At 37.0% G+C, this 23,183-nt stretch overlaps 1 protein-coding gene across 1 annotated transcript; it reads right to left on the bottom strand.

The window, feature by feature from the left end:
• Positions 1 to 2,878: 2,878 nt before the first annotated feature.
• On the bottom strand, positions 2,879 to 22,452 carry LOC149848497 (Spc97 / Spc98 family of spindle pole body (SBP) component). The gene is made up of 21 exons (XM_090011758.1): positions 22,347 to 22,452; positions 22,187 to 22,239; positions 21,909 to 21,957; positions 20,582 to 20,716; positions 20,357 to 20,488; positions 19,813 to 19,896; positions 19,622 to 19,720; positions 18,664 to 18,755; positions 18,382 to 18,454; positions 18,118 to 18,272; positions 17,922 to 18,039; positions 17,745 to 17,798; positions 7,018 to 7,101; positions 6,821 to 6,895; positions 6,564 to 6,737; positions 6,356 to 6,481; positions 6,168 to 6,275; positions 4,393 to 4,455; positions 4,230 to 4,304; positions 3,312 to 3,505; positions 2,879 to 3,217 (listed from the first exon to the last, which is right to left on the bottom strand). The coding sequence occupies exons 1-21, from the start codon at positions 22,428 to 22,430 to the stop codon at positions 3,091 to 3,093; spliced, it is 2,154 nt and encodes a 717-aa protein (XP_089867884.1). The 5' UTR covers positions 22,431 to 22,452; the 3' UTR covers positions 2,879 to 3,090.
• Positions 22,453 to 23,183: the final 731 nt, after the last annotated feature.

The following is a 23,183-nucleotide window of genomic DNA, read 5'->3' as shown; positions in this document are numbered from 1 at the left end:
ATGTCTCGGTGTACCCCAAGACCGAAACGGCCTTTTAAGTGTACAACAAAAGTTGAGCTATATGTTGCTCATCAAGCGCGTGGATGCAATAGCACAAACATGAGCACACAATCACATTAAGAGAGCGGGGAGGCAAGAAAGCATAGACTTCTATTAGCAAGTTAACGAGTACAGAGGAACCCCAAAATCACCTTGTACCCGGAGGTTCTTAGGCCAAACGTCTTTACATGTACTACAAAAAATCAAAAGAGGTAACTACATCAAGCAACAAAATCAAATAGCTTGACGATCTGAAACACTTTCTTGGTACTAGATAATCGTATGGCCGGGCCCTATAAGATAACTTAAATTGTACAAAAAAAGTCTTATATTATACCCCAAAAAAATCAAATCATGATATATATTTATCAAGTTTGAAAGGAAAAATAATGGGAATCATAAATATATTGATAAATTTAAAGCATTATAAAATATTTTTATTTTGTGACCAATATGAAGGGGGGGGAGGTGAGAGAGAGAGAGTAATTTTTAAAAAATTATAATGCATCATGCAAGTAACACTTCCGTTTTTATAAAAATTATATACAAATGCCCGTACAAATTTTTAGTTACATTCTCAACTCACATGACAATAATGTCTATCAATAAAAAGTTATAAAGCATCCAATTTTTTGCGCCTGATGCCCTTGCATTTGCTTTTATAATATTTAAGATTTAAGATTTAGGATTAGGATTAGGATTAGGTAGTAACGTGACAGAGCAACCTTGTGGGAGAGGGTGGGCACGTGCCCACCCTTTCCCACAAAAATCCCCCTAAGGGATATTGGTCAGGGTGGGCAGTGCCCACCCTAACCCGCACCTTGACCCACAGGGCACCACTTGTGCCTGACAGCCCCAACCCAAAGGGGGCGCGTGAACGACCCACCTGACCCCGACTCAAAGGAAAATACTCTCTCTCTCTCTCTCTCTCTCTCTCTCTCTCTCTCTCTCTCTCTCTCTCTCTCTCTCTCTCTCTCTCTCTCTCTCTCTCGGTGCCATCCGCCATCCAACTGTCGTCTGATTGGATTTCTTTTTTTTTTTGCATGCCCTTTTTTAGTATTAGGATTTTTGTGTATTTTTTAAATTAGCATGAGGCACGTAATGGATACTTGATTTTGGTTAGACAATTTATGATTTTTTTAACGATAAAGGTATTTTTTATATTTACACGAAAAAATTGCCCTCATGATCAGAGACCTAACCGCACTAGCTCTATCTATGTACTTATGATCACTTTCTTGACAAGGTAAAGCTCTGTGGGCTTACCCCTTGCCCCAAGGAGTCACTACGCTTGGGCTTAGATTTGAACCTAGGCTACCTGCCTAGCGCATAGGCCCCATCCCACTACGCCAAACCCCTTTGGGGTTAGGAATTAAAGTATTGATTTGGACTTTTACAAATGACATAAATGTTTAATTAGGGGTTTATATTTTTCTGTGTTCTTTTTATTAGGAATTATCTGATAATAGCATGAATGTTTTGATTTTAGGGGTTTTATTTTCTCTTTTTAGCATAATGTATATGCTTGCTAGGGCTTTTGTTTTTTTATTTTGTTTTTTTTTAATAGCATAAATGTTTAATTAGGGTTTTAAGGTTTTTTGTATGTTTTTTAATTAGCATTAGGCATGTAATGAATGATCGAGAATATTAGGGTTTTGTTTTTTTCAATGAACATAAATCTTTGATTCTTTTAGAAATTAGGGTATTGGTTTGCATTTTTCCAAATGATGCAAATGTTTACTTGGTACAGGCTGAAGATTCATGAAATCTATTAGCCTTTGGGTGGAATATGCAGCCCACAATACCTGCCCAAGGAGTAACAAATGCTTAATTTGAGTACATGGATACATTAGCACCTAATTCATTGGTATTTGGAACCTTTTGTGTTATAAATTCCTCAACTTAGACATCCAACTCCAATAGTTGTCTCACAACGTCCAGAGTCCTGAATTCCTACTTTAGGTGGTACTACCATATGGAATTTGGATTTTGGACATTCTGGAGAATTTTCTGGAGAGCAAATCCTTGATGCTGAGCCAATCCAACTACAGGATGTCTGAATCAATACGAAATTCATGATACAAATTTGGAACTCCAGGCAACCAGAATGCTCCCTAGTCGTATGCAGTCACACCATTGCAATTTCAGTCGCCCCTGACAATTTCTCGATTCCATGGAATTCCTTTTCCATAAACCAAAGAATCCCCAAGTCGTCCTGCCATTGAATTGAACCCCTCTGAACGTGGGGTAAAAGTTTCATGGGCAGATCAGGTGGTCTTGGGAAAGTTCTTTAGTCGGTACCATAGTCAGCAAAACTCCAACTTTGCTGGATCCCACAGAATTGAAGCATATTCTAGTGTTGGGCCCAAGTCCAGTTTCTAAATCTCTCATAGCATCCAGATTCACATTAGCAAAGATTACATCAAGATTCAGATAATTCTCAGATCTAAATCCGTGGATCAACCACAGACCAACAACTGAGTCGAAGGCAAAATTGTTCATCCACGGTGTCCACGCCCACAATCCTCTACACCATTAAGTAAAAGGATAAAAGAAGAAATTATTCAAAGAATAATATGATAACAATCAAATGCTCTACAGTTGCCTGGCCCCTGTTCCTGCTACGAATCAACCTCTTCATCTCAGGCACTTCATCAAACAGGCTTTTGACGCATTGGAACCAATGTTCTCTAATCTCAACCAAACTCTCAAATTTATCGTCAAACTTGTAAGTCATTTGATAACACATCAAAGGTTAAGTGCTTCCCAGAGAGCGTTATGGCTATATCAAAACTTTGAGCATGAAGAAAATATTTAGAGTTCCATTATTTTGACAAGTCTCAAGTCTTTCATGACCAAGTGAAAAACAGTGGCTTAGATCTTTGTAATCAGCATAATATGATGAAGCTACATGAACAAATAAAGCACCTTATCTACATAACTTCAGACAAAACTATATATGGCACTGCAGTATCTTTTCAACTGCAATAAGGGAAAATAACATCATCAAATTTTACATTCAAATGAATGTCATATGATAGCAGAATAGAGTTATCTGTCATTTCTTATCCCCAGAATCAACTGAGCAAGTTGACTCAGATAGGGCTCTGCTTGTGAACTGCTGCTTAGAATTTGGCATAAACTCTGTAGCTCTGTATTGAATTCCCTCTCAAATTTTCTGCAATATTAAAAAAGTTGAAGCTTGAAGGTCAATAACCAAAACGTTCAATTTTCTTTCGTAGGAATGGATTTCATATTTATGTAGTACTTACATAACAGTATCAGTAGCTGATGCATTTTCTGCAGCTAATTTTAATGTACGACTTCGTGTTGATCTTCCTGCCTTTGATTTTTGCAACCCACTTTTACTATCTACATAGTTTGTATCAGGTATAAATAATGAGGGCACCAACCACTGTACTGCCGTAGAATACTGAAGGCATATGAGTTTCAACTTTTCTATCACCTGCAACAAATACTCAAATCAACAGCTTGTCCCCCAAATTCAGCAAACCCCGTTCAGAAAGAGGAAATAAAACCCCAAGCCCCATTGGAAATACACATTTTCCAAGTGGTTACTGGAAAAAGTTCTCACAGCTTGACATTCTTATGAAACTAATGTGATTGAGAGTTCTGTATAACTAACATATTCCATCATGTGGCAGTAAAAGGCATTGCAATCCAAGTGCTTTGAAAACAAACTGATCACAGATAAAAAAAATGCAAAGATACTTCAGGGAAAAAAAAAGAATTAAGCCTCAAATATCCGCACAATAAATGAAATTGGCAGTTGCCAATACATGAAGCAGCAAAAATCATTAACAAATGAAATACATAAAATTGTGTTGCATAGAAAAAGGAAAAAAAATGGACATAAAATGAGTAAAAAACAAATGTATGTACGGTTTCTTGGAGCACAACCACAATAATAATTAACACTGAACAATGGCGTAATGAGATTAAATGTAAGTATATTAACATTAGAATGAATTCTAAAGGATGTCGATTATCATCAGCCACAGCACGAAGGGCCAAGTCAAGCAGGAGTCAGCATGTATAAACAACTAGACATCTACTGCACACACAGGGAGCTAAGGTGTGTCGAAGCAGCGAATTTGCATATAGCTTATGACCTTAGCACAATATTGTTAATGACCGACCTTTAACATAACAGAGGGAAATTCACATGCCTTGAGAAGTTGCGGTACTAGAAGCAAACATTCTTGCACACATCTTCCAAGAAAATCATCATGGTATTGCATAACCTGAAACACACAGTAGACAAATAGACAGTCAAGAGAACTTTCTTTTAGTCAATTATTTACGAAGATACACTTTATAGCAACGACAAACCTCATCTATGCTCTTTGCTGTTTGAAGCCTATCATACATTGCATGCCAATTTGGTTCAAGAACCTAAAAGCCATGTCATATTCAAAGAATTAATTCAGCATGACAGTAATGTCTTTTTTTGGGGTAAAAGCTAAAAATGAATTTCTACACCAAAAAGGTAGCATAAGTGAAGGTAGGGTTGTCAACGGGACAGATCCAATGTTGGGTATCTGCCTGACCTGAACACGGACCCCTATTTTTGGGTTCCAAATAAAAAATGGGTGGGTTTGGGATTTTGAATTAGAACTCGGTTGGGTTCGGGTATAAGAAATTTGAAAAAGAACCGGGTCGCGTACCCGACCTGATTAGAGTTTGTAAAGACTCAGGTATGAGAAATCTTACGCATATCGAGTCGGGTACCCGACCCGAAATATTGTTTTTGCATAAATATACCTTGTATATTAAGTGATCAACAAAAAATGGTAAATACCACCAACAAGATTTTAACTCAGCCTTCACCTTTGAAAGTGAAAAGCAATACCAACACAACAATGATTTTTGTTGGTGTTGCTAGAAAAGGTCCTATATATGAATTGATTAAACGATCATCAAGTTTTACCAAAGACTATTTTGGGTAAGTGGTGTTGTAACTGATGAAAGAAGGTGGATGAGATTTTAATAAATTGACATTTACAGAAGAAGGCTTGTGATTGGCTTGTAGTTAATGCATGAAGGTGGCAATTGAAAATGGTTATCCTTTTTAGTCTCTCTCTCTCTCTCTCTCTCTCTCTCTCTCTCTCTCTCTCTCTCTCTCTCTCTCTCTCTCTCTCATTGAGTAGGGCAATGAAGGAATGCACGTCTGATCATAGGATCTTGTCACTGTCCGTTGGAGGTATGTCATAGTTGGCAAACCCGGCGAATCGACTCGGGAATCACCCGAGTCAACCCAGATCGGACTCCAACTGGGTCATGATTCAGGACTGCCGATCCACATGCAAAAACAATGTTTTTTTCATGCATAATTCCCATAAAAGAATACTGGTTATAAAGAGTTACATGTTTTTAAATTATAAATATTAGCAATTATGTGTAGTTGAATACTATGTCATGTGCTAAATTTAGTGATTATACAATATGAATTTTGATTTTTTCCATATCTTAACACTAGAAAATGTGTAGTCCTAACTTGTCTGAGTTACCTAGTCAACCCACTGACTCGCGAGTCAAGGGTTGGGCGATCCGACGAGTCACAAGTTTGCCAACTATGTGTTAAACTTTTGCTATTAGAGGTAAGAAACAAAACTTTTGACAGCACTCACATGGATTAATCATGTGAAGTTGTGTTCCTTGCCCAGGAAAACTCGAGATACGTGACCAAGTTCATGAACGCCAAGCATATCTTTGAGTAGACACACGAGTTCATGAACTTGGACATGATACTCACACTTCACAGACCCCTCATAGTTTTCTCAACTAAAATCAAGTCAAGTTTGGCAGATGAAGTCAGGTCATCATGAGTAGAACTTGAACCTGAACCCCAACGTGCCCACTATTTATATGTGTGGGTTCGGGTTGACCCGACCCGGCCCTGATCTGACAAGATAAGCCCCAACCCGATCATGACCTGGCCCGTGAATAGAATAATGCAAATATGGGATTCATGAAAAATAAAGTTGGTCAGTTTGGGTTCTATATATTTGACCCAACTACGACCCGAACCCACCTACTATTTATATGGGTGGGTTTGGATCGACCCTGACCCGACCTGTTCACAGCCCTAAGTGAAGGAAGCTCACCTCAAATGTTAAATAATGCAGAAGACTGTTTATAAATTTAAGCATGCTTCGGCAGAGTAATGAAGATCGTGCGAGTGTGGTTCCCAACATGTTAAGTGCCCGAGCACCCTGTCAAACAGTCTGTAAGTTTATCTACTAATGAAATAGGAATAAAACCAGGAACAAAAAGTGAATGAAAATCAGCATACTTGATGTATTTGCCATGCCCCACAGAGATGGCGGTGGACATGATTACAGTGGAACAGGAACCGAAAAATCAATTGATATTTTGTCAATGCTTTTCTTGATATAACAAGTGACAATGGCCACTGGACCTGAATAAGCATACATAGTCATCATTTGCTACACATTCTTCATACAAGATAGGAACAAAGGGTGAGTCGGAATATAAGGTACCTTATAATTAAGAGTAAATGTTTCGAGGCCTGTGAGGCTTACTGTCTCTGTATAATCACCAGTCTTAACAGCAGAGACACTTATATCTAAAGAATTTAATGGTGTGAGTAAACTGTTCATCATGCTCCCCAGATCCTTTAATGTGCCCAATCTATTCAGCAAGGAGGAACTTTCCTGGATGTCAAGAAAAAAAACCTTATAAAATGCAGCAAGACTATGATACAACATGTGTACTGAGTTTGACTACATATAATTACCACCGAACAGATCAAATCCTCATGAAATGGATCAGCTGCAGCAACTGAAGTGCGCAAAGCAAGGTCTAGCAAAGACTGTCAATTTATACACCATTAGATAAAAGAAACAAAGAAATAAGTAAACTAGCTTATTAAAGGCACTTTTGGAAGACAATATCAAAAGCGTCTGGTTGGAACCAAGGAGAATTAAATCTTACCTGCAACTTCTCTACAGATATTTCATCCGGTTTCTTGGCAAGTTCGTCCCGAGCCATATCCATAAAATGAACTAAAAAATCACCCTGTGAGATTGCATAGAATAAGCTCTAACATATGTTCAAAGATCAAGCCGTGCTGTTGGTTATAAAAATGAAGAGGACAATAAATAGTACTTCAATCCAAAGCATGGAACATGTAAAATAATGAATGATGTGTTCTCTAATTGGGCGTAACTGTATAGGAAAGAGAGTGCCAAAACCTTAATTGATAAAAAGAAGAAATAAATGTCCGTAGCTTCAAATAAGATTCATAATATCTGAATCAAAGCACTACATGGTTTTATACTGTAAATTTGAGAACATTCAACTAATTTCAATGAAATTTTTTAAAAACATATATTCTTAACATCTTGACCTAGAATCATTCTCCAGGCACAGCTCTTACTCCTAATTGCAAATCACCGAGAATAAAAGTTCAAAAATACAGAAACTTTTAAAAGGAAACAATATTGCATACAAACAGAATTAATTTTTCAATTAGAATGCATCTTACTTAGATTCCATCAAGCATTAAAATAACATAAACTTATTATGGATATGACATCTGATGTCTGAATGAATCTAGAAATGAGTGTACTTGCGGATTGCAAATAATATGCACCGTATAAATTTATAGAACCTAAAATATATCAACACGCTAGTGAAGAACATTGCAAAGCATATAAATTGTCAGTAAAATGACAATGTTGCTGATTTTACTAATGCCAAATCCATCTTTCCAGTCTCTTCTTAGTGTCCCTTTCATTAACACCAGAATCACAGTTTGAAAGTACGGAAGCAAATTTGGAAAGCCACATTACAGTTCTTGTTTCTGGCCAATTAGGTGCACCCTATGTTACCGCGACACGGCACTTAGGGTGATGGTACCCATGTCAACATGTGTCGACACGGGTACTGGTACCTGGACATGGCATTTGTCGTGTCCTATATTATATTATATTATATATTTGCAATATATAATATATATTTTAGATATATAATATATATATTAGATATATAATATATATTTTCAGTACATATTTTAGATATATAATATATAGTTTTCATTATATATTTAGCCGTGTCCCCATACCCACATTTTTTGGAATTGCCGTGTCGTACCCTCCGTACCCGCACCCAGGTGACAGGGTGCACCACATTTGCTAAACGGACCCGTCACAAGACCACAAAATAAAATTAATGGTCAGACCAGCTCAAGTTGGAGAAATTGATCAGCCTTAACTTTCATCAATTAAGTACCAGATTTCAAATAAACCATAGCCACTATTAGTCTCAAAATAATACCAGAAAGCTAAGTCACAGAGACTCGGCAAACTAGGTGCTGCACCCGCGTCGATGCGACGCGATGCGGGTGCACATGCGACACCCGGTGCGGTCAACGGGACCCTGGGTCTGGTCAACACACCCAGGGTCATTTGTATCCATTTTTTGGACAAAAAAAAATGTGCCCGATGAAAAGGGCTGAGCGGAGGAGGATTAGGGTAAATTTTTTTTGCCCTAATCCTCCCGATTTTTCCTCCTGAAGCCGACGCCTTGGCCGACTCCTCTCTCTGTCTCTCTACGGGGGCCTTCCGTAGGCCTGAATTTGGTCGGCGACCTGCAACCACCGTCGTCGTGTTGTCGACATGTCGCCGAAACTTCTCTGTGCCGTCGGCCACCGCTGTCGGCACCGTTGTCAGACCTTCACCGTGTCGTCGACCTTCATTGGACCTTCGTTGCGCCTCAGGTGTGCCTCTCTCTCTCTCTCTCTCTCTCTCTCTCTCTCTCTCTCTCTCTCTCTCTCTCTCTCTCTCTCTGAGCCCCGCCGTCAGCCTGAACCTGGCTGATGAGCTTCCGCTGACTAGGACTGACCAAACCCTGCCGTCAACAAAGGTTTTGTCGGTCTCTATCTCTCTGTCGTGCGAGCTCCCCTCCAGTTAGCAACACCAGTGGGATCCAATAGGGTGGTTTTGGGGAAAGTGATCAAGGGTTTTTTCTTTCTCAGTGTAGATCTATCACAGGGGTTGCTAGGTGTAAGATTCTTTTTCTGGGTGTATATTAAGGGTTTTTTGTTCCTGTAGATCAGGGGTTTGTTTGTTTGTTTGTAGTTTTTTTAGTTTCTGATTCATTATCGCAGCGGTTTTTTTTTTTATTCATTCTGCATGAAGCAGTGGGTTGTTTTTTATTGTCTCCATGATACGCTATCTAATGAAATTGCATGGTTTAAAAACTGGCCGAGTCAACCTAGTGACTCGGTTTCACTCAGGCATTTACTGGGTCAACCCAGAAATGAACAAAACTTTGTTGAATCATGGGCTCACTCGGCTGAATCAGCTGAGTTAAGTGTTAAAACTTAAAAATTATATATATATATATATTTTTTTTTGCCGCACCCCGCACCCAAGTTTTTTGAAAGTGCCGCACCCGCACCCATGTGACATAGCCAGAAATGGTTTTGATTGGGAGAATTTAAAAACAGTGGCTTTCTGAAGGAAAGATTAAGAAATCTTAAATATGTAATTAAACTAAAATAACTGAATTCTTGAAAATAATGATATAAATGAGATTGTTCTAGAGGTTTTTTCAATATATTCTATAAATCTTAAAACAAGCATTTAAAATGTGACCATGACTATGATCCAAACATATCACTCAACTGCCAGCTGGGCACCATGCAGAAATGCAGTTCATTTAAAGCCACAGTTGGAAGCTGTCACATGGATACAGCTGCGGATACAGGGACAGACATTTTTATGAAGTTTTCAATATGATAACTATATAAGAGCATGATACAGGGGCCAAAATGAGTATCCGTGTGATATAAGTTGGAAGCATCTAATCAATCATGATAACCCTAGACTCCTTTGTTTTGGATTTTTCCGCTCATTGATGTTATATTCGGCCTTTAGGTATTCCATTTGAATCAACAAAATGCACAATTAAATCAAATGAGAGAGAGAGATGGGACCAGGTAAAGCCCATTATCATCAAATCACAAAACAATGATAAGCGGGGAAGCTTTGGCAAACCCGTTTCCAGATTATGGTAAACTTAATTCCCTTTAGTAGAAAGCCCATTATCATCAAACTCATTGCTCCCTCGAGAGGGGAAGCTTTGGCAAACCCGTTTCCAGAATATGGTAAACTTGATTCCCTTTAGTGGAAAGTCGGCTTCCTTCTCGTTTTCGAAATCGATTCTCTTTCGCTTCCTTAACGTTTCCTCTTGCTTCTATTAGTGCAGGGTCGGATCTGGGTCATGATCCAGGATCCATGTCAGCAATGTTGTTTTATATTTTCCTTTGTCTTAAATGCCCCTTATTAGTATTCTTTTGTATTGTATGTAAACAAGGGCATTTCTGGTATGTAACTTAATAGAGCTGTCAATATAAAAGGAATAGCAAGAGGCACAATTTTTCACATTGGGAATCATGCACATTCAGCCCCTACATAATGCTGTCTTATTTTTATCTATGTAGAAAATTCAGAAACCCTAATTCTAACATGGTTTCAGAGCCATGATCCGGATCAGAACTAGTGAATCTTTGTGACCTACAATATCTGATTTTTCTTCCTCCTGGTGACCATCTATTCCTATTTCCTCTCGTCCTTTCTTCTTCCTCACGTTTTCTTCAAACCAGCCTCATTTTTTCAAATCTGTGTTTCTTTCTTCTCCATTATTCTAATTCATATCATTAACCTTTGATTCCCATAAAACTTGCTTACGTTTTCCTCCTTAAAAACTCTTAGGTCATGTTTCTTTCTCAAAACGTGTTTGGGTCTTATGTTTTATAAATAAAAATCATTCAATCTTTTCTGCTGATAGGACTTCTGCAGCCTCATCTTTTTCTGATCCAGGTAAAAATTTTTGGCTCCTTGACTCTAGTGCATCTTTTCATATGACCTCAAATAATCAAAGTCTATCCAAATGTATTAAAAATAAAACAAGTGTGTCAAAGGTCTTTATTACTGATGGGACTTCTCTTGAAATAGAAGGAATAGGAAATTTTGAAAAAAAATATTATAAAACAAAGAAATTTTCTATTCCAGAAATTAGACATGCTCCCAAATTAAATTTAAATCTTTTATCTGTATCTCAAATTTCTGATTATGGGTGTAATATTTCATTTTCTTCTCATGGTTGTTGGGTACAGGATCGCCAGTCAGGCAAGCTGATTGAGGAAGGCCATAGAGAAGGAGGACTCTATTACATGGATTTTTTGGAAATGCCGAAGAAAGCTTTTTGTTATAATATTCAGAAAATAGAGTTTGAACTGTGGCATAAGAGACTTGATCATCCACATATAGCCAAAATCCAACATTTTTCAAATCTAGGAAAATTTTGTAACTCTGAATCTTTGATTGTAAAGATTGTATTCTCGGCAAAATGAAAAGATTATCATTTTATAACAAGACCTTTTTCTCTTAAAGACCACTTGAATTAATACACTCGGATGTTTGGGTCCTGCACCAGTAATTTCTAAAGGAGGATTTGTTTAATATTTATTTTTGTCAATGATTTCTCCCGACATACATGGATTTACTTTCTCAAACATAAGTCTGAAGTATTTTCATACTTTCAAACTTTTCATAATATGGTTAAAAACAAGTTTCAAAATGATATTGTTATTTTTCGCACAGATTCAATGGGAGAGTTTTTATCCACAGATTTTCAAAATTATCTTAAATTGCATGGCATCACACATCAAAGATCTTGTCCTTATACACCTCAATAAAATGAACTGGCGGAACGAAAACATCGCCATATTATAGAAACCACTAGGACTTTATTAATAGCAAATCAAGTCCCGAAAGACTTTTGGGCAGAAGTTGCCTTAACTGCCACCTATCTCATTAATAGGATGTCATCTTCTTCGTAACAAAATATCACTCCCATTGAAAAACTTATGAAGATTTCTCCAGACTACTCTAGACTAAGAATATTTGGGTGCAAATGTTTCATATTTACTGAAAAAAAATGATAAACTTTCCCCTCGTGCAATTCATTGTGCCTTTTTAGGATATTCTGAAAATCAGAAAGGTTATAGATGTTTTGACTTCAAAAATAATAGACTATATGTGTCTAAAAATGTTTTCTTTCTTGAAAAGGAGAGCTTCTTTGATTTTAGAAAATTAAAAGACGTCACTGAGTACTCCTTTTTGCTAGATTTAACATCAACATCAGATGAATATGACCTTGACTGTAACTTTGATGATGATCAAAGAATTATTGATCTTAATCATAATGTTGAAAATGAAGAAGTTCATAGGGATACTAGTATTCAATATTCCAGGTGACAAGAGTCTAATCCTCCATGTGCACTTGAAAAATATTCTAACATTCCAACTAGACAATCATCCCGAGTCTCGAGGCCTCCAGGAAAGTTTGTATCATACGAGTCCTTCTCACCCACATATAGAGCAGTTATTGCATTAATTCACTAATATGAAGAACCATCCACATATTTTCAAGCAAAAAATGATATCAAATGGATAAAAGCCATGAAAGCTGAATTAGATGCACTTGAAAAGACTTCTACATGGATTATTCAAGATCTTCCTCCAGGGAAGAAAACTATAGGATGTCGATGGGTTTATAAAATTAAAACCAAGAGTGATGGTACTCTTGAAAGATATAAAGCCCGATTAGTAGCCAAAGGTTATGCCTAAGAATATGGGATTGATTATGAAGAAACCTTTGCTCCGGTGGCTCGTATGACAACTGTCTGAACCTTAATTGCCTTAGATTTTATCAAAAAATGATTTATTTTTCAAATGGATGTCAAAAATGCATTTTTAAATGGAAAGCTAGTTGAAGAAGTATACATGGAACCCCCTCCTGGTCTAAGTATTCCTAAGGGTAAAGTCCTTCACTTAGAAAAAGCTCTTTATCGACTTAAACAAGCACCAAAAGCTTGGCATGATAGGTTTAGTCATGTTATGATTGATATTGGTTTTCAATTCTATTTAACTAACACTGCTTTGTTTATTAAAAATTCTGATGCAGGAATCATTGTGCTTCTTCTCTATGTGGATGATATGATCATCACCGGAAGCGATAAACAGGGAGTTGAAACGATCAAAACACTTCTTAAATCTCATTTTGAAATGACTGATTTAGGCTTGTTGAGATATTTTTTAGGCATTGAAGTTGTTTATTCTCCTAAAGGATATTTATTATCTCAGACTAAATTTGCTTTTGATATTGTTTTCAGGTTTGGTATTACTGATGATAAGAAAGTCGACACTCTAGAAGTTGTTAATGTTAAAATGAATATTGATGATAGAGAACTTCTTGCAAACCCTACTCCTTACAGAGAGCTTGGCGGAGCACTTTCCTATCTATCCATTACCATACCAGATATAGCACATGTTGTTCACACAGCAAGTCAATTTCAACATGCTCCTACTTCTGTTCATATGAGAGCAGTCATGCGTATTATCAAATGCATTCAGTCCTCTCTTTCACGAGGACTTTTCTTATCTTCCTCCTCTTCTCTTGATTTAATTGCATATACTGATGCTGATTGGGGAGGTGATCCCAATAACAGACACTCAACCACTGGTTTTTGTGTTTTTTAGGGGAATCATTGATCTCGTGCAGGTGTAAAAAGCAGCAGAAGGTATCTCTCTCATCCATCAAAGCTGAATACAGAGTCATGGCAACCATGACCATGGAAGTAGTTTGGCTCCGATGACTGCATGCTGACATGGGAGCTGAAGCAACAAAGGCTTTACAAATGTGTTGTGACAACAAAAGTGTGATCTACATTGCCAGTAACAGAACATTCCACGAACGCACCAAACACATCGAAATGGATTGTTACAACGTCAGAGAGGAATATCTACACGGGATAATTGATCTGTTATATGTCACTTCAGAATATCAATTAGCAGACTTCTTTACAAAGCCTCTTGCTGCTCCCCGATTTCACTTTCTCTTAGACAAACTTTTGTTCATTGTACCGTAAGTTTGAGGGAGAGTGTTAAAATGTAAAATTGTACATATATATATAATAATAATAATATATTATTATATATATATATAAATATATTTTCCTTTTTTCTTTTCTGTAACCTTTTTTTTCTTTATTTTTTTTTTTTGTCTTTATGTCATCTAGTTCAGTTTGAACTAGAATGACACTTGCTAGTCAAGTCCTGTCCAGACTTGACTAGCAATAGAGTTGTTGGTTAGAGCCGTTGGACCGTGTCCAACAGCTCTATTGAGTCCTCCTCTTTCAGCTGTGTATATAAAGGGGTGCAGCCCCTCTTGTATTTCATCCCTATGCTTCTTAAGCAATTGGTTTTTCATATCAATAAAGAATACCTTTTTATTTTTATTTTGTTTCCAGTTATACCCTTTTTAAGGGTTATGCTTTAGTGTCATTCTTGACACTTTCCCTTGTGAATCTAAGCTCGTGTTTCTAAGATAACTATTTCATTTCAATATGCAAGTAAGATTTTCATAAAACTGTGGACCGAGGCGTTTCATACAGTTGTTCATATCATAAACTGATTGTCCATTAAACTCTTGCAAATTAGTTCCCCTTCCTTCATGTTATTTGAGAAGCATCCAAATTATAAGGAGTTAACTAAGAAACAACTGATAAACAAATTTCAAGACAAGATTGTGTATGCTATGTTCATGTGGACAGACAACTAGAAACAAATTTCAAGACAAGGCTTGTATCTGTTGCTTCGTTGGATATGGGTAATAGATGCTACGATCCTAAGTCAAGAAATAACAAAATCTTCAAAAATGTAATATTTGACTGGTATAATTTTTCTAATAATATGTTCAGCAATCATGTTTTATAGGACAACAATAATATTGAAGTATATCAGCCCTAGTTGGATGATGGTTAATTATCAACAATGAATAACGGAATGCAGCAGCCGAATTACAATTCTGACCAAGTTCATGACAATGGATTAGAGAATGATGATGCCTTGAAGTCAACATAGAAGTTGATTCTGACAATGTAGAGATAAACTCAGGAAAAATTAAAGAAGAATGCGTTAAAACAAGATGCAACAAAGGTCAACAGCAGTCAGCATCGAATGATCAACAGACACAATCAGATCAAGGGAGTCAACTCGAGCCAGTAAAAAGGTCAAACAAGGTGAGACATCCGATCGAAAGATGGGTAAGCTATGAAAATTTCAACATGGATTTTCAATGTTTTCTCACCCAGATTGAAAGGCGACAGAAACCCAAAACGTTTCAGCACAAGTGTAGTCCAATAGGTGGATAGAGGTCAGGAATGAAGAAACGAAAGCTTTACATGAATGTCAGGCTTGAAAGATAGTGAAAAGACTACCTGATAAAAATGTAGTTGGCTCAAAGTGGGTATATAAAATAAAATATAAACCTAATGGTAACATTAAGAGATACAAAGTCAGGCTGATAGCAAAAGGATTCGTATTGTTGTTAAAATAGGTATCATTCGAATTATTTTGTCCTTAACGGTTGATCATGGAAGGAAATTAAACCAATTGAACGTGAAGAATGCATTTTTGTATGGGCATCTTAAGGAAGAAGTTTATATGATGCAGCCACTAGGATATAGTGAGATGATCAAAAGGCTTATTTTTGCAGGTTAAAGTCATTTATGGGTTGAAAATTGAAATAAGCTTTGAGATCTTGGTTTGAAAGCTTTTCTCTTGCGATCCAAGGTTATGGTTTTCTTTGTTCTCCATTAAATCATTCACTCTTCGTTTACAAAGATAACAATTTTAGTACTCTACTCCTTATCTATGTTGATGATATAATTGTTACCGATAGCTCTGGTAAACACATTGAGGAGGTGAAAGTTTTCTTAAATAAACGGTTTAAGATGAAGGACCTTGGACTTTAAGATGTGGATTGAAAGGATAATTCCCTCACCCTTACACAGCATAAATACACAATGGATCTCCTTAATAAGACGGGACCGGCTGCAACACCTGTCCCTATTCACTAAAGATTGAGTGTCAGGGAAGGAGAATTATACTACGATCCGACCAAGTTCAGAAGTGTGGTTAGTATGTTGCAATATCTCACATTTACTCGTCCGGACATTGTGTTTGTTGTCCATCAGGTGTCTCAATTCATGGACGATTCTAGGCCGCCACACAAGGAGGTTGTGAAAAGAATCCTGAGATATTTAAAGGAGACTGAAGGAGATGGTTTGTTTTACAGAAAAAGGGTGGCAAATGAAGATATGATGAAGGTTATGGCATATTCAGATGTTGACTAGGCTAGTGATCCTAATGAAAGAAGATGTGTCTGAGTACTGCATTTTTATTGGGAGGAATCTTGTCTCATGGAGTAATAGGAAGCAGAAGGTTGTAGCAAGGTCCAATACAGAAGCAGAATATTGTTTCATGGTTGTTGTTACTGCTGAACTGACTTGGATCATACACCTGATATATGATTTGGGAGAAATTGTACCCAAATCCTTATTGTTGTGTGACAATCAAGGGGCTATCAACATTTCGGTAATTCCTATTCAGCATGGGAAGGCGAAACATATTGAAATTGATCAACATTTCATTCATCAGAAAGTTGAAGATCAAGAGATAAAGACAATATATGTACAGACTGAAGAACAAGTAGCTGATTTATTTACGAAAGGCCTCACGAAGAACAGATTTTGGTATTTGAGAGGCAAGTTGTCCATGGTTGATAACCATGTTCAACTTGAGGGAGGCTATTAGTGTGGGGGTCGGATATGGGTCAGGATCCATGTCAACAATATTGTTTCATATTTTTTTGTCTTAAAAGCCCCTCATTAGTATTCTTTTGTATTATATGTAAACAAGGACATTTCTAGTATGTAACTTAATAGAGTTGTCAATAACTATAAAAGGAATAGCAAGAGGCAAGATTTTCCACAATAGGAATCATGCATATTCAGACTCTACATGCTGCTGTCTTCTTTTTCTCTCTGCAGGAAATTCAGAAACCCTAATTCTAAATGCTTCTTGTCACCTCTCACTCTCTTTCTCCTAAATTTCTATGTTTTTCATATTAAAAAATAATAATTTGTTTATAATGGTTTTATATGTCTTTATATTTGTATTCATGCCAATTGATTATTTGTTTTTACCTGCGCTTCATATTGCTTTCTATGTGTTTCCTTTTCATTTTTCATGTGCTTGAATAATTGCTTCACAACCGTATCCTGCTTCCCGCTTCATACTACCTTTTTAAAACTCGCTTCCCCACTTATGCTTGACACATCACTTCTCGTATCCATTTAGTTTCCTAGTAACTATGATTTAGACACACATCAAGCATGTAAGTCAAAGCCACACAAAATGCTCAAAATCGCACAGATCATATCAATGAAATGAAATACATATCGATGGCATTGATGTTTGATTGACTTGTTCCTACAACATGTTTCCTATCTTTTGTAACTGGTATTATTGCTTCTGATCAACAACCACATGTATACTTTATGCAGATTGAGAGTAGGTACTCTCAGAAACCTTATCTTACAACCTGAACCACACATTTTTTAGAGGTGGTCGTGTCTCTCACCTCCTAACTCTCACCCTAAAATTTGAGACAAGACAAGATAAAATTTTGCGTAGCACAGCCAGCATAGCATTCAATACTTGTTTCAAATACCATTAGGTCCAAAAGTATGTGATTCTATGAAATGTGTAAGTGTGCGAGTAAAGAACTTGGCCAGGAAAAAGTACCTTATCAAGGAGAAAATAGTGCTTCAGGGACCGTAATTTTCCAATAAGATCATACTGCGCCAAAATATACAACAAGATTGTTCACAACAGACAGGAAAGACAATTTAGCCATTATATAGCAGAAGATAAATTCAATTCCATGAAGCCTAAACTATACTAGTTTGAAAAGAGACATACCTTATCCTTCACAAGTTTTAATAGCTCACTGCTAGCAAAATCATATGCCTTATTAATGCACTCCAAATAATGATGGTCAGGACCAAATTTTGCCAAATTTGAGGCTTCCGATGGATACCTCTATATGAAAATAATTTGTCAGTGAAGCAAGTTATCTTATGAGATGGTCTGTGAGAACAAAAGATAAGAAAGGAACACCTGAATGCTATGACCACATTCTCTCATGACATTCAAGTATTTTCCTGTCGTCAGAATTTTATCTGCAGCATTTATGAGGAAGCTTGGAATCCCATCCTTGAGACTATAACGCTGTTGCCAGTATTTGGCATCATAATCTTGGGTGAGACTTTCCTATCAAAAACCACATGCTAGAGAAACTTTCAGAATCCACATCAAGGGGTAAAAATTTCACCATAAGGATGCATATACCTTTTGAAAGGGGGCAAGAGAATATATATACCTTTTGCAAGGACCTGCTCTCAGCAATGAAGAATTCACCATAAGGATCATCTATTATCCCTTCATACACCCACCTTGCAAAAGTAGTGATCAAACATTAGACTGATAATTCAATACCGGAGGATATGAAGCAAATGAAGCATTTTTAAAAAACCAAAGGGTAACAACCATGTAATAGGTTAGAAAAGAATTATAATTCATAAGTGCAGATATCATGACATAGAAGTTGCAAGGTAGTTAACAATTTCAAATAGCATAGATGAGAACAAAGATCTATTTCTACCTTTCTAATATGCAGAGGTATGCAGAACCAGAATGCTGGATCATCTTCTCAAGCAAAGACCTCACAGTGTTATCACCAGCCATTGCTGCAGCCTGAAAGTTCTCCAACAAGTGGAACTTAGGAGGATCTTAAGGAAAAAAAAACAGAGAAGAATCATCTACTAATTATGTCATAGAATAACTTTCCAGTGGTTTCCTACCAACAGTTTCCTATATTCCTTGCACATATGTTATTAAGTTCAAATATTTTGGGGACTACAAGTTCCATCTATTCAGTACTCAGTAGCATGCAGATGACTGATTGGGCCGCATTCTCTGTCTTGCTTCAAAGTTCAAATACATGGCCTTCATAGACTGACTTGGCTGCATGCAGCAACTGACTAGTGAAGCCCACTAATTTGCAAAGGGTCACAGTGATAAATGTTAAGCCATGTGAAGGGTAATATGGTCTTTTCTATAAAAGGCATGAAGATTTTATGAGAAACGTGATGGCTATAATCTGTGTCATTGTTTAGTTTCCTTATTTGGCTGGTTTCCTTATTGGAGTTGTAAAGTTAGTTTCTTTGTTGAAGATGTAAAGTTAGTTTCTTTATTGAAGTTGTAAAGTCAGTTGTAAAGTTTTATTTTTGTTTGGAGTCCTGTTGTAACTTACCCTCTTAGGGTGATAATATAAATAAAGTTATATAGAGAGAATCTCCCTTCATCGTCTGAATTATTGGAGGTTTCTACTGCTGCTGATCTTTCCTTCTTTCACTATTCATGTGCAGATACAAGCTTAACTCGTGCAGTCACAGATATGGCCTGATTTTCATGGTATCAGAGTCAAGATCCTAAGGTTCGGGTCCCTTTTCAAATCTTGATCTTGTTCTCATTCTTTCCTTATAAACAAATATATTAAAATAAACGCAGTTATTCCTTAAGTAATTTCACATTAACAAATCCAAACGGTAGCCTAGTACCTGTCCTTGCAAGAGATTAAGAACTGCAGAACCCATCAAATGGCTCGTTGACACTTTCTGTATTACCGTGGCCAAAGCTTGCACAGACCCCATCATTGGCTAGGACATCAAAAGGGAGCACGTTGAAATTTACAAGGCTGGCCAACAGGAATTAACCAGCACACGAGAGAAAAGAAGGCGTCACAAATCACCTGGCAGAAAAACCATAGTCCTTGTAAAGAGAGTCTCCCTATCCTAAATTGATGCTCTAATTGGGCCACCATAGCCTGATAATCCTGCAACAAAGGCACATTATGCTTAACTTCAAGAACATAGATGAAGTTCTATGTGATCTTGAAAAAAGCCGGGAAAAAACAGTTTGTCCTTGATATATTTATTTTCTTATATAACAAATTTGGTTGCTTTATTGCCAGTTCCAAAAGCATCTTCAAGTGGTCATTATGGCAAAAGGAGTGCAATTCATACACCTTCTCTTTACTCAGAAATATTCCACAAGTGGAAAATCTTGAAAATTTTGAAAACCCAGGTTCTGTCAACTCAACCAAGTTTCTTAAGGGTTTAAACAATGTATAACAATGCTTTTGTGTCCTCACGAATTGAAGAGTAAATTTCAAACAAAATTCTGGTAAAACTTGTCAGTTTACTAACTGAACTCACAAGAAAAGTTTAAACCACCATCCAATCACACCCAAAAGGGAAAAAGGACAAAGAGAAGATAAATGATAAAAAGAATACCACAAGAAAAGCCCTTAAGGCTGCTGCGAAGGCATGATTAACCAGGCCATATCTGAAATGTGATCTTGACTCCACAAACTGATTAATTACAAGAAAGTTCTCACACAGTGGAAATATCCTTTTGGTTAGCTCCTGCTTGGAAAACACTCAAAATGAACTAAAATTAATAAGCAATAATAATCATTTGACCTAGATATATTTCATTCATGACAAATATACACCCACCTGCAACACTAAATCCATTGATAAATCCATTTGATGTGTGAAATGTTCTTCAGTGCCACGAGCTTTTCTTATTGTAATATACCTTCCCTCAATGCCAACCAATGCAGACAGAAGATCATCAATAACCAAAAGCTCCTGTACTTATTGGATACAAACATCACTAAGAGGAAAGAAACATAACCACATGTAGTACATATCATTGAATACCTAAAATAAGACAATTGTGCAAAATACCCAAAACCTTATGAATGAAGATCAACCATTTTCAGTGGTGCAGGCATAAATGTTTTATTCCAAAGTCCAAACAGACAGAAAAAAAATGAGGGGTCTCTTGCCTCAACTTGAAGTTCACACATCATCAAGGCATGGCATGCGCAATTGCATACCACAAAGTACATGCATATATGTCATAAATATTGTCCTCAGAAATTTCTTGGCAAAAGAGAATGCCCCATTGTATTGTCAAAACTTTGTCTCTCAAGAAAACCTTTTTTTTAAGGATAACTCTCGAGAGAACATGGCAGAACATTAAGAGGGTCGTAATTCATCCCCTTACGTATGAAAGAGGAGGAGGGAGCCCCATGGAATCTTGGGTGGGAAATGTGGTTTTTTCATTGTATATACAAATCAATTGTCAAACTTAAATTGCAAATTCTCTAGTCTGGCCAAGTGAGATTTATATCGTCGGCATACAACATACCTCCTCTTGTATAAATTATGTCACTTCATTCCTAATGAGTGTAAAACAATGTGAGCTTAATGTCGATCCTTCACATGATCCGACATTGACTGGGAACACAATTTTTACTCAAACTTTCTGCTTACTCTTACACATGATTAGTGTAGTATGGCTTAGCCTGGAGTGCTACATTTGATGATTACCAATCTTTCTGAACAGGATGCTGCTAAAGGACCCTATGAAAGCATTGGTTTTATTTCCATTCGTGAACCATTGGTTACTAGCAATCAAGATTTAAGAAAGCATCACTCAAGGTGTTCAAAATTACTTAACTAAGAGGGAGAATCACAACGGCCTTTCATTTCCTAAAATCTTAGCGAGCATTTGCCCCAATAAATGATAATGATTAATGACAATAATAATAAAAACAAAAAGAGGTCAATCACAGCGAGCAATCTCTAGAATTAGGCAAACAGCTACGCTACCACTACAAAGGCAGTAATATTTAGACGAATCTTCAAAAAAGATGAATTCCAATAAACAGAAAGCATCAAGTTGTTCGTGTCCAAATGCAATCCATGGATTCTTTTCAGAAAATCAAAGGAAAAAAGAAAAAAAAGAAAAGTTACGACAGTTTAGAAACCATACCTGAACTGACGTAGCGTATGATCCAATAGGATTATCGGAACCGTAATCTCTAAAAATTCAAAAAAGAAAAAAAGTCATTCGCCAAACAGGAACCCTAAATTTCAAGTATACGACAAGATCTCATGAAGCGGAAGCTAGAAACTACGAACATATGGCAAAAAGTTAGGTTTCGAGGACAAAGTAAATTCGGAGCGCAGAATGCAACTAAGAAAACGAGATCTATGTCAGCAAAATCCACCAAAAGCAATGATTTCAACGAATGAAGGGCCTGATTTTACCTGAAAGACTCGATCCCCTTGCTACCGAGATTCTGAGATCTAGGTTTCGTTTCCTGAGAGAGGAAATGGATTAGGAAAACAAATGATCGATCCGAGAAACACTTACCGGAAAAGAGAGAGAGAGAGAGAGGGAATCCATGTTGACCGGAGAAACTCGTACCTGATACATCCGGCCGGTGAGAAATGGACGCTCCAGATTCCATCTGGGAGACGCAGGATAAGATCCGCCTCCTCCTCTGTCCATCTGATGCACGAGCCCTCTCTGGTCGATCGAAGCCCTGACTTTGTCCGTCCGGAGAGAGAGAGAGAGTTGAAAAGGTGAACTGGAGAAAAGAAGAGTGACAAGGTTGGGCTTTGGGCGGGATCGCCAGGAAGAATCAATTTAGGGGTGCAATCCGATCGTATTCGGGACGGTCATTTTAGATCCGAATCCGACCCGATATGTGAACAGTAAGATCCGATGTAAGATTGAATCTGGATTCCAAATATATGTGGCAAACTGGCAATGCTGAGTCCAGCAAAAAAAGAAAGTTAAAAAAGCAAGATATATTTACATGTAAAAAACGCAAATGAATCAGATTTTGATCCAAATCTAAATTAGATTCAAATTGCAATGTTGATATGAATCCAAAAGAAATCCAATTTAGTACCAAATCTCATCAGAATGCACACTCTTTTCATTAATGAGGACGAGGGATAACACCTTGCTCAGCCGGGTGCACTACGGGTTTACACTGTTGAGCCTACAATCGTACGTACGGTAGGCTTATCCATTGCGATTTCAAGGGTGTTTTCCCATCCTTCATGAAAAAAAAAAAGAAATGAAAACAAAAAATAAAACATGAAGAAAAGGAAAACAAATATTGACATAAAACTTGTAATTAAATGCTATCATGCATATTGTTCCCTTGCGGCTTATATTGTAAAGTTGTGCTTAGAGACTGTTTTGCTTTTGTTGAGTCTGATGTAAGTTGTCCGGTTCAGGTGAATCAATACC

The sequence above is a fragment of the Nuphar pumila genome, chromosome 1 (genome assembly GCF_984573655.1).
Source record: "Nuphar pumila chromosome 1, dmNupPumi1.hap1.1, whole genome shotgun sequence".
In the NCBI taxonomy this organism is placed as follows: Eukaryota; Viridiplantae; Streptophyta; class Magnoliopsida; order Nymphaeales; family Nymphaeaceae; genus Nuphar; species Nuphar pumila.
The sequence above is the reverse complement of the archived record's forward strand: the minus strand, read 5'-3'. Positions and strand labels throughout refer to the sequence as shown.

What these genes read in the sequence shown, in the direction of transcription:
- LOC149848497 (XM_090011758.1), bottom strand. Translation starts at nt 22,430, where the DNA reads ATGGACAGAGGAGGAGGCGGATCTTATCCTGCGTCTCCCAGATGGAAT. An exon ending in TTAATCTCTTGCAAGGACAG is followed by an intron (nt 18,756 to 19,621) that starts GTACTAGGCTAC and finishes GAGAACTTTCAG; the next exon opens with GCTGCAGCAATGGCTGGTGA. An exon ending in TGCATTATTTAACATTTGAG is followed by an intron (nt 4,456 to 6,167) that starts GTGAGCTTCCTT and finishes CATGGCTTTTAG; the next exon opens with GTTCTTGAACCAAATTGGCA.